The sequence below is a fragment of the Aulostomus chinensis genome, chromosome 12 (assembly GCF_037954235.1).
Source record: "Aulostomus chinensis isolate RoL2024-O1b breed Wild chromosome 12, RoL_Achi_v1.0, whole genome shotgun sequence".
In the NCBI taxonomy this organism is placed as follows: domain Eukaryota; kingdom Metazoa; phylum Chordata; class Actinopteri; order Syngnathiformes; family Aulostomidae; genus Aulostomus; species Aulostomus chinensis.
In genome coordinates, this window is record NC_141331.1 from 16,686,522 (window position 1) to 16,698,234 (window position 11,713).

The window sequence follows — 11,713 nt, forward strand, 5'->3', positions numbered from 1 at the left end:
TGACAGGCATCGCCATGGAAACACAAGGTAGTGGAATTACCGTTAAGAGGGAGCCAGTCCAGCACATTGTGAGGAGCTGGTATAATTCAAGAGCTAAGACGGTGCTGCCTCGTGTCTCAGGGGGTGATCGTCGGTCTTCCTCTGTGTACTTTTAGTCTGACATCTTTTAGAAAAGCACTGTTGGTTTTACCTTCAGTTGTACATCCACTCATCGGACAAGAGCCTTTCTCTGTATTGGAGTCATCTCGTGTCTGAGCCTGTTTTGGCAAAAAAATGAGAAGGAGAAATGGATTCTATTCTAGTCTCTTACACAGATGGGGTGTTAAACATTGATAGGGCTGATGCAGGGGAGGAGAGAGAGAGAGAGAGAGAGAGAGACTACTCTACTCTTCCTTAGATTTGATTTGATTACTTTGTGCTCAACTTTTACTGAATAAGAACATCTGTTAAAATGCAGAACCGACATTGCGTCGAGGTTCAAAACAGCAGCAGCAGCTAGCGAGTATTTAGACTGTGATTTAACAGGTTGCAGGGAATTAATTTAATGTTTATTTTAAAGCCATTTGCAGCCAACTAAGTTCAATTTATATGCAGTCCAACAATTTTAGCTAAACAAAAATTGAACAGGACAGATAAGAATTATCAACTTTCCACTGAACCTCCATTCTCTGGGTTCCAACGTGACCCACATTATCATCGCACAGTCAGAGGACGAAGTTTACCAGGCGACTCATAGGCGTGAAAACTCTTAACCACCTTGAAGCTCAAAGTGAGACAGACATCTCATCTCCCACTTCCGGTTTCATTTCTGATTTAACGTACAGGAGACAGCCAGGATGATGGAAAATGTTTCACCATTATTACTCACAGGACGGAGACACAAATACGCATTCAGCAAGGACAAACACATTGAAACACACCAACACCCCACAATCAAATATGAAAGTAAAGAACAGCGGCTTGGCAACAGAGAGAAGAAAATACACGTTTCGACCAAAAGGTACAACTTGTTCCCACAGTTTGTTTAAATTGTGATCGCTAGATGGAATTTGTTCACAAAATCTTATTAATGTTTGGAATAATTAGTTGCCAAAAGATATTCATTCTTCCCACAAGTGGATTCATTTGGCCATGAGGTACAACTCTCCTGTATGACTGGATCTGAGGTAGGTTCCCACACGTTCACTGACTTGTGCCCACCAGAAGTACCATTCACGATTTAATCAATTTGTGAGAACAAATTACATTTCATAAAGGCATACAACTTTTTTTTTTCTATTAGCTACATGATTGATGTTTAGCCATGAGATAAAAGTGATAAACTTCATACGGGCATAAAAGATATTTCTCTCTCTCTCTGGTCAGTATGGTCTCTGTATGACACAAAAGCACATATCATGAACAACAAGCGCAAAAACAGAAATCTTCTTCCCCTTTGTGTGTGTGACTTTGTATAACCTCTATAAGAAAATTGTGACTTCCATATGAATGCTGCAACGCCCTGTACAAACATCAGTCACGCTCCCATTTCAGCGCGCTGCCTGGACCACACAGTCAGCTCTTGCAGAACCACAGCACACTTCCTGCTAGGCCATCTTCTTACCGCAGCTGCTCTACGACACACGGAATGCGTCTCCTCATCAAAACCATAAGATCTCGCTTCTCTGCGTTGAAAAACTCATCAACTGCCAGTCAGAGTGCGGATTTCACAGTTGACCGGCTTCTTAACTTGACTGCGACAGTAAGAAGCTGGTTATTATGCATAAATGCGAAGGTGCAATGTTTGGTTCGGTGTAAAGGTTTTTATTCATTTAGAGAAACATTCATTTACAAAAATGGAGAGGTTCTGAATAACTGAGCATTGCTGCAGTTATCAAATATGATTTATGCAGCTTTTCAAGTTATAAAAAGTACCTGTATGTAATACTTGATACATAAACTAACTTTTTTTTTCATTTCTCTCCAGTATTTGAGGTTCAGTCCTCTGCACTTGGCTTGGTATTCAGAGGGTGTTGCTCTACCCACAGAGATTGACCCGAACTCTTGTGTGAGATCTTGGCCTGGCGTATCTTCAGCAGCAGCAGACATATAACCAACAGTGAGAAGATGATAATACAGACGAGAATCCCGATCCAGACACCTGAGTTGCATCCCGACTCAGAGACGGCTTCGGCATCTCCTGTGAAGACGGCGAAGAATCACATATCCACTCTCAGTAATAGGAGATTTCACAGCGTGCACCGTGCTCACCTGCAGAATAGACCCTGACTGTCAGATATCCTGACGTCTCCGCAGCAACCCTCCTCCATCCACGGGACACAGATGGGAGCCACTCCTCCACCTCACAGAAATAAACTCCACTATCCTGAGGAACTGGTTTCGAAAACGTAAGTTGGAACTGGTTGGGCGAAGGGTGGACAAATCTAAGCAGACCACCCTTCCCCAACCTGTCTTGAAGGGTGGCGTTCCGGTAAACTGTGAATACGGGCCTAGGTTTAGTTTCTGTCCTCTCCTGCCAAAACCATGTGACCTGCAATCCAGATTCAGGTCTGGATGTTTTGATGATATTACAGGAAATACTAAAATCCTGGGATCTGCTCACGTTTAAATCCAAGTCCTCCTTCGCGATGGTCAGGCTGCTCTCTGGTGAATAGCACAAAGACACATGCAACTTTAGTTGAGTCAGGCAAATGAAATCAATAACCATTATATTTCCAGACAGGGCTACTAGAGACTGAATTTGAAGGGTTTTTATGAAGCAAAATTAATTCAGTTCCTTAATATTAAATTCAGTTTCAACTCTATTGCGAGGCAGTTCCAAATAATAAATTACATTCCAAATTATGCAATTCAAATCCTGGTTTTTAATGCAATGATTCAAGTTGCCCAGTTCAAATTCAGTTTCTGGTGGAACATTTTTCAGCCCGCAGAGAAGTTGAGGAAAGGATAAAAAAAAGAAAAGATTAGGAGGATTTAGCGTATAAACCGAAAAGCAAACAAATAACCTGAAAGCAGAACATTAAAAAAAAAAAAAAAAAAACGCCTCTAGAGCCAAACATGACAGCACCGTCAGAGGTGTAAATTCGTATTTGCTGCACTGACAGGAGAACCTCCTTCTGGTTGGCACGAAACCACGCGGCCCGTGACATGCTGCAAGAATTAAACTGCTGGGGTTTAGTAGGTCAACAATCAAGGAAGGACTGATGCAGCTCTGCGCTCCTGTTTGTTGTGCGGTGACATTTATCGTACGTGACAACATCTGAACCCTTGTTTAACTGCTTCGACACAACCACTGTTTTTAAGATGCATGAAAAGCTAATAAATTCCAGGTGTAGTATTTTCTGATGTATTTTATTTTGTAGAACAAAATGTATTCGTGTCTTAAATGAGTATTCCAATCATTTTAAGAGCAGGGGATTTAAACAATTTACTTCTGAGTTTTGGGACTCATTTTCCAAGTTATTTCTGAAGGAAACTCACACATTCTTAAAAGGTAGCGCTTTAAATGATCATACCTGTAGCCTTTACAGACAACATGACTGGACCAGCACTGACGGAAGCTTTCTGCTGCCAGAGACCTTCGTGATCTAACTCATACTGCTCCACCTGACACTGGTAGGACCCGCTGTCTCCCTCGTGGACCGTCTGAATTTCAAGACTGAACCTGCTCTGAGTGGGTCTAGAGAGACGAAGCCTTTCCTGCAGGCCACGGGGCGCCTGGTTCTCAGGGTACGTTAGCAGGCCCGTGTGATCAAGCTCCACCAGGGGGAGCCTCACGGTGGGAGAACCATGTCCAGTGTAGAGCCAAGTGACTTTGTAGAAAACAGAAGGACTGGATGCCGCTGACATGAGGCTGCAATTGAAGTGCACCTCTTCCCCCTCGCTGGCAAGGACCTGCTGCTCTCTTTGATCCAACTGAAGGTCATTGGCTGGAAAATCAAAGCGTACAGTGAGAGAAGCCAAAGTTAAATGATGAATAATATCAAGATTTTTCAGAGGGTGTTACAGATGAACTAACCAGGTTCAGTGAGTGTTAGACTGGTCGTCGTGGAGACCGGGGGAAGCTGGTACCATTCACCACTAGGATCCTGCAGCAACTCCACTACCTCACAAACGTACAATCCCGCGTCTGAGATCCGAGCTTGCCGAAGCATCAACTCAAATCTGGGTTGATGAATCCCTCTCGTGCGCTTCGTGCTGATTCGCTGTATATGGCTCACCTCCATATGGGGTCCAAATGTTACCAAAGCAAACTGGTCCGAGGTTAGGATCGTTGTATTTTGTGCTGGTTGCTGGAGTATCCAAGTGACAGCATAGCGAGACGACAAAGACGAGGCTGAGCTAACGGAGCATTGGAGTTCTACGTCGGTGTTGATACTTCCTGTCAAAGCCCGGGTGGAGGTCAGTATGAGGTGGCTAGCTGAGAAAACGAGACAAGTGAACGTATGAGAAACAGAATACACATCCATCATGATATAAAGCCTCAGAAAAGTCAGACGCACCTGGGTTCTGCACTATCAGAGTTAGCTTGTTGGATGCCTGCAGCTTCTTGTGTACGCTCTCCTGGAAGATGGACACCCTACACTGGTAGCTCCCTGCCTCCCTGTGACTCACACCATTAATGAGCAGATAGTGAATTGTCTGACCTTGTTGTTTTGCCACTTTTAGCTGGTAGCGGTGCTGCTCTCCAGACCAGCTGATAGAACCGTCTGAGTACAGCGTCAGGATGTTATCTATGGCTGTGGAGTCACGCTGAAGGCTCCACGTCACAGTTACTGGAAGACGCATCCCTCTGATGCGGCACATCAGTTCCACGTTCTCTCCCATAGTTGCCATGTTGTTGCGACTAAACAGACTCACTTCGACAAAGGACTCTGTGAAGAAAAGAGAAAGGGTGGACGGGTGTTCAAAATGTTGTTTATGCATCTTCTTTCAGCTGCGCTCACTTTTGCACATAATCTTTAATGTCATCTGCTTCTAAAAAACAACGAAGGGCGACTAACCTCACCATCTGTAAGGTAATTAAGTTTCATGCATTAAAATTAGGGATGAGTAAGGACACCATTATCTGGATCTGGATCTGCACTATCAAAAAAATGATCTGGATCTGGAGCTGCACTTGGAGGGGGCGGGGCTTAATCAGAAACGGGTGGGACTTAAACCAAAAGTTGTTCCGGCTAGACTGTGAAGAGCGTGTTATTTGTTAAATTGGTTTCCAGAATAAATAGGGATTGATCAGAAGTTGCTACATTTATCATTGATTTGAAAAAGGCCCAGATTAAGATTTAGATGTCATTGATCAGAGGACCAAATGAACCCAGACTGAGCTTCTACTGCCGCTGACTTGATGCTGGCTGCTGGTTGAGTGTCGCTGTCAGACAGATGACAATCTGTGTCCCTCATCGTCCTGAGTATATGAGTGTGTGTAACAGAAAAGATATTAAATAAATTAAGTGAGAAAGTGTGTGTGTGTGTGTGTGTGTGTGTGAGTGTGTCCATGATTTATTTACTTGCAGGCCAGATGATTGAGTTTTGTTTGTTAGTGTTTAAATGAACTGACGGCGGGACTGTGGACCTGGTGATGATGCGGAGTAACTGGTTTTTAATAAAAGCACCTGGTCTACTTTTCTGTCAATCTGCACAAACACGGCGTCATGGAGGAATAAATCCTTAACTATGAACAAACAGCAATTACAGAAGTGAATCCTGGACTCTCTTAAGAAGTTGCGTCTGCACTTGCCGATGAGGAAACACGTCTATCTTCGGTGTGATGACGGCAGCAGCCGCAGTGAGCTGTGCTTCTCAGCTGTGTGTGTGTGTGTGTATGTTTGCTTGTCAGGAAATGTGTAAACACCGCTGCATAATTACACACTGTTACTGGTTAGTTAGTTGGCCTCGTCACAACCGCAATATCGGTACCGATACTTGTTTCATACGAGTGTCCGACTAATCTCTATGAAACACGAGCATCTACGAAACCCCTCAGACAACAATAACTTTGAGGAATGAGCAGCTGATTTATTTCTCTATCCGGCCAAACTTAAGTTTATACTCCTGTATGATTTGTTGAAATCATATTAAATTGGGTACAGGTTTATCATCTTTAGACCATGAATATGACTGTTATCCTGCTGCTGCTGCTGCTGCTAGAAGATTGGGGTGTCAACAAAACATTAGGAATTAGGATTATTGGGATTTTCCTTTTTGAATTTGGTGTCCAGCAGCTGACCGAGGTCTTTTTTCTTTTTTTTTTCCCCCTGGATGAAACTACCTGGTTGAGATGCGCTTGAGAGCACTTTGGAGACAGTTTAGTTGCTATGATACGGGATCTCAGCAGAAGTAAAAATGTCGGCACAAGGAAAAGTGTTTCCGCGGGTCTCTGCTCTGGATTAAATAAAAGCCTGAATCACACAGAGAGAGGACTGCTGATCAGGATTCGTGATGTTTTGTGGATGAGGAAATGTTCTTGCGGGTACAATCATCCTGTTCAAGAGCTCCTTTATTGTTCAGGCTGTAGTCTTTGAGGAGAATGAGCTAAAAAGTAACACTGAAAGTGAGTTTTACCTGAAAAGATCTCAACTCGCTGGCCCCCCATTTCTCAAAGCAACGTACCACAGGAAACGGGGGGCCATAAACGGTGATCTCGATCTAAACTGCATGTTCCGACTCCTGTTTATTCCCACAGTTTAGTCCTACAGTCAATAAAACCAGATGGTTCAGCTGATCAGCTGGAAGCTTTCAATCTCCAGGTCTGAGCCCGTTCTCCTCTGAGCTGGATTGTGTTTCTCCATGTCTTAAACCCGAGGGACGAGGCTTCAAAAACCCAAATATATTGGAGCGTAAAATTTAAATGGTTTGTTTTATGCGCTCGTTTGATTAACGAGGGCCACTGTGACGACAAACAATTTCACCCGACTCTCCAAGACTGATAGATTAGTACCAGAATGTGTCCGCATGGACGAACATATCTCACCTGTGGGAGCCACTGTCACGATAGCAGCCTGTGATTGGCTGTTGGTCCTGCTGTTGATTTTCCATTCAGATACATCACACTGGTAAACCCCGGTATCCGCGGACGTGACCTCATCAAGCTCCAGGGTGAAGGTGTCGCCCGCCGGACGCGTCGCCCTTATTTTGCGACCCCTGAACTCCGTACCATCCTCGATAACACCCTCCTGACTCAGACTGATGACGCCGGTGAACATGGCCGCTGATGATAATTTGCGCTGCCAGGTGATGGAGAGCTGACCTTTGACCCCATGCACTTTACAAGTGAGCTTCAGAGCGTCACCTTCGTTAACGCTCACATTGTTTGGCATTTCAACGGAGAACCCACTTCCTGTGATGAGAGAAGGCTGAGAGTGAACGTACGTATCCAGTAAAATATAACAGCCTCATTTTAAAGAATAAGATAGCCTTAATTAACTGTGATTTTTTTAATAATCAGTATGATAATCAGTCATCACAGGAGATCACGTTAACAACTGACTAGAAGGGCACAGACCTCCTCTGAGGTCCATCTAATGTTCCACAAGAAATGAATTAAAATGTCTAGAAAAAACAGAACATGTTTAAAGAAAATGAACAAATTAACATGAGCCACTTTTTGACTGGTGTGTCAATAAATATTCTATATTATGAATGAGAGCAGCAGCAGCAGCATGTACACTGACGAAGCAACGAGACAGCAACTGCAGTTGGAGGTTGCCACGGTGATGCTAACTGCTTACGCTGACTCTCCAGTGACATTCCGCCCATGAAAGGCCACACTATGTCAAAACAATGTGTAGATTTTTGTTGAACTAGAGGGAACCACCTTCTGGTGGGAAGTGTCAATTCTAGGCCTACAGGTCAGAAAATGAAACCAACCCTGTCAATGTTGGTATCAGGCGTCTTTGCTGACTGACCTGCAGTGGTGATGCTGATCAGTAAGGGCCTGGAGTCCTGAGCTGCTCCCTGGGTGAAGGCACCATCCTGACCGCGGTCCTCTGGCCATGCCCTGCACGTGTACTCTCCCTGCTCTTCGGTTCTGACAGTCTGGAGTATCAGTCGGTAATCTCTATCCCCGATCCTGGCGGCCCTGAACTCCCCATCTTTCTCTCGGCCCCGGTAATCAGGTCCCACAGTCAGAATGCCTGTGGGTCCGATTCGGGCCAGCTCAATGCTGCTCCGGAACCAAGCCACGGAGAAGAACTTCACCTCCAGGTTCTCTGTGTCGATGTTGCAGGACAACAGCAGGTCCCGCCCCTCCTGCACAGCCGCCTGCTGTGCAGACACTCTCACTGACAGAGATGCGGAGTCTGGTCTCAACTCTACCCAGAAAATAAGCAGGGTGAGAGACTGTCAGGAAACTGCATGAGCTGAGGAGTATAAATCAATGAGCATCCTCACTTGAGATGGACTTTTTAAAATAACTTCTTTTTTTGAATAACAAATGCATTTGTCTCACCTCTGGCTTTGACATTCAGGTTAGTTTCCCCCGCATTCTTCTGTACAATAACGTACCAAGTCAGATCAGGATCCTGGATCCATTCATGAGCCTGACAGTAGAGCCTGCCTCCGTCCGACGGCTCCAGCTGAGCCATCGTCAGCGTGTACGTGACCTCTCCTGTTTTATCCAACCTGATGAGCCCAGCTCGGAAGCGGCCTTCAAATCCCGGACCTGGTCTCAGAGTGAAATCTCGGTCCAGAGACATGATCAGCTGCGTCTTGATGTCTTTGTCGAGATACCAGGCCAGAGACAGATGGGTGTGCTGGATGGTGTTGCTGGAGGCCTGGCATGTTACAGTCAGAGCGTCACCCTCATTGTAGCTCAGCGAGGGGGCGACGGGAGACGAGACGCTCAGCGAGTTGTCAATCACTGAGGCACCGCAGTAGAAACAGAGACAAGGACATTTACTGGAACACCAGCACGACACACGTCAACACTCCAGAGTCCCGGGATTACCTTTAACTGTAGTTGTAGCACTGTAGGTTTCACGGTAAACGCTCTCTGAGTTGACCACCGCGCAGGTATACTCCCCTTCGTCGTCCCTCTGGAGGCTCAGAATCTCGAACAGGACGGAGTTTGGGGTCACGTGCGTCAGTACAATTTCTCGCTTTCTCACACGCGTCAAGAATTTTGCGTAAGCAAAGCTTTGGTCACCGGTGCTGATGATGTTCATGTTTGTTTGTTTGCCAGGCTTCTTGTACTGGAACTGGAACTCTTTGACGGCGCTGTCGCTGATGAAGCCGCTCGCATTGCAGGAGATGGAGAGCGGAGCGCCCTCCACACGGTACAGGGGCCCGGCCTGCACCTCGATCTGCACCCCGGCTTCTGCTGCCGAGGATAAAAACCCATGAAGAGGTGAGCTCAGTGACGTCAGCCATGTTATGCAGGTGCTCCGGTGTTGGTGCACATGCCATCTACCTCTAGACTTTTCAGTTGTGATGGTCAGGGTGAGAAGGATTATTATTTCTAGGAGAATGTAGCCGAAGTTTTTAACAAAAGGTCAGCAAAAAAAAAAAAAAAAACCCACAATAATTATGGCTAAAAAATACAAATATATATATTTATATTTATATTTACACACTGTTAATGGGCATATATTCTGGAGACATTAAAAATGAATATTTATTACCGAGAAGAAATAGTTTTTTAAAAAGCTAGGATATGTCAATTTTCTTATTGGAATCAACTTATATTGTAAGTGAAGGTCTATAACACAGTCAGTTATTTCTGTCAGATTTCTGTCACCTTAGTTGGAGGCAAACTCAAGAAGGCCATGTTCTACTCACCACAGTGCGACAGCAGATCCAGAACGAAAAGCACAGAAGTTCCCCAGAGGAATCTTAGGGAGAACTGCATCCTGAACTTTGGAAGCAGCTGAATGTTCACACCATCACACCTAACCGTCGGGCTCTTTGACTGCTTCCCTGTGTGAAAGGGTGTGTGTGTGTGTGTGTGTGTGTGTGTGTGTGTGTGTGTGTGTGTGTGTGTGTGTGTGTGTGCTGTGAGAGACATTACAGTGGTTTCTGCAAGGGGGAAGTACAAGCGGAAGTCTGACATATTGCCTGCAAAATAATATGCATTCTATTGGTCTCATAACACAGACTTAACATTTACGGATGTGTACAGTCACTTGGTTGTGGTTGTCTACTGCAGCTTCTGCTGTCTACTTTTTTTTTTAACACAGCCGCCAATCAGGGTCATTAACAATTGAAATAGGTCATCTTGAACCTGTTTTTAATGCCATGTGAATTCAAACGTGTCATTTGTTTCATTTTTATACATTTCAATAAATAACAATTAAATCATGATTCATGTTTTTGTTCATATTTTCTTCTTTGTCCCATTATTCATTTTTTCCTTATTAATATTCCATCGATTGTTATTTTTAAGACTAGTCAACTGTTTGGTTTCCTAAAACTGAAAATAAAAGTCAATCAACTTTAAACAATTAAAAGTGAGTCTCTTTTAACCAAAGCCAATTAAATGATGAATAATGTGGTTTGCTCACTTTGCCTCGAAAAAAACTGAAGTGATGATTGTTACCCACTGGGAGAAGCAACACTATGCTTTCATAGTTTATTTCAGTTTCTGGATTCAGGTTTATTCCTCCGGCATCATTAACTTGATCAACACCTTCGTAATCTGAAAGATAAAGAGTCTGTGGTTGAACTCTGTTGCTAGGTAACAGCATGGGTCCTGCAGACTGAGGTGGGCCCCGATTTAAATTTGAAACAATTTTGGAGCTAAAATGATGCAATAGCGCCACTTAGTGGAGACGCTGATGCAGCACAGACAGTCCCACTTCACTTTGCAGCGTCCAAACTAAACTGTGGCTCTGCTTTGCAAAGGTAAATCAAGAAAAAATAAATGTAGAAAAACAGAAGTGTTGTTTCTTCTTTATTTATTCTTTGGGGAATGAACCTGGGGCCATCTGGTTTTTATCTTACTCACTTTATCCTTTAACTCCCACATTAAGCAAATTTCTAGGACTGCTTTCTTTCATTTACGTAGCATCGCTAAGATCAGGGACATTCCGTCTCTTCCGAAAAGATGCAGAAAAACTTGTCAGTCTGCACCAATAAGTCCCTAAAGACTCTCCAGCTGGTCCAGAACGCTGCTGCCCGCGTGTTGACTAGAACTGGTAGAAGAGACCATGTCTCTCCTGTACTGGCTTCTCTATATTGGCTCTCTGTCAAATTCAGAATAGAATTCAAAATTCTCCTTCTAACAAACAAACCCCTCAACAGTCAGGCACCTTCATATTTGACAGAGCTCATAGTCCTCTATTATCCAGCTAGAACCCTTGGCTCCAGGATGCAGGGTTACTTGTGGTTCCTAGAGTGTCTAAAAGTAGAACGGGAGCCAGAGGCTTCAGCTATCAGGCTCCCCTCCACCTCCCAGGTTCAGGGCGGGATCCAGACACCCTCTTCATTTAAGGGCAGACTTCAGACCTTCCTTTTTGATAAAGCTTTATGTTAGGTCTGCCTTAGGCTAGTCTTTAGGTATGTAGGCTCAGACTGCTGGGGGATCTCCCATGGTGCACTAGGCTTCTCTCTACTCCTCTCTGTCCTCCTATATTTGTCATACATAAATCATACTCACACATATTACTAACTCATCTTCTTCTCCGGAGCCTTTGGGCTCCCCTCATCCCAGATCCCGGGTGCTGCTGGAGGAGGCTGCAGACCTGAAGAGGCTCAAGCTGCCACCCGTAGCTCCACC

At 44.5% G+C, this 11,713-nt stretch overlaps 1 protein-coding gene and 1 long non-coding RNA gene across 3 annotated transcripts; one reads left to right on the forward strand and one right to left on the reverse strand.

Annotated features, from left to right (window-relative positions):
• Window positions 1–1,794: 1,794 nt before the first annotated feature.
• LOC147252275 (immunoglobulin superfamily member 3-like) lies at window positions 1,795–9,958 on the reverse strand. 2 transcript variants are annotated; one of them, XM_086220526.1, is made up of 10 exons: window positions 9,778–9,958; window positions 8,948–9,316; window positions 8,450–8,860; window positions 7,908–8,312; window positions 6,974–7,339; window positions 4,503–4,874; window positions 4,019–4,420; window positions 3,516–3,929; window positions 2,251–2,643; window positions 1,795–2,179 (listed from the first exon to the last, which is right to left on the reverse strand). In XM_086220526.1, exons 1-10 carry the CDS (start codon window positions 9,845–9,847, stop codon window positions 1,977–1,979), a joined length of 3,405 nt encoding a protein of 1,134 aa, XP_086076652.1. In that variant the 5' UTR covers window positions 9,848–9,958; the 3' UTR covers window positions 1,795–1,976. The 2 variants fall into 2 exon arrangements, with proteins under 2 accessions (XP_086076652.1, XP_086076651.1); XM_086220525.1 differs by having other exon boundaries at window positions 8,948–9,319.
• On the forward strand, window positions 8,900–10,316 carry LOC147252276 (uncharacterized). The gene is made up of 3 exons (XR_015118738.1): window positions 8,900–9,081; window positions 9,182–9,346; window positions 9,783–10,316. It is a non-coding gene; the product is annotated as an uncharacterized LOC147252276 (long non-coding RNA).
• Window positions 10,317–11,713: the final 1,397 nt, after the last annotated feature.

Coding starts and splice junctions, on each gene's coding strand:
- LOC147252275 (XM_086220525.1), bottom strand. CDS start 9,847: ATGCAGTTCTCCCTAAGATTCCTCTGGGGAACTTCTGTGCTTTTCGTT. Junction 8,861..8,947: donor TGCTACAACTACAGTTAAAG/GTAATCCCGGGA, acceptor GCGGTGCCTCAG/TGATTGACAACTCGCTGAGC. Junction 4,421..4,502: donor TCTGATAGTGCAGAACCCAG/GTGCGTCTGACT, acceptor TCGTTTTCTCAG/CTAGCCACCTCATACTGACC.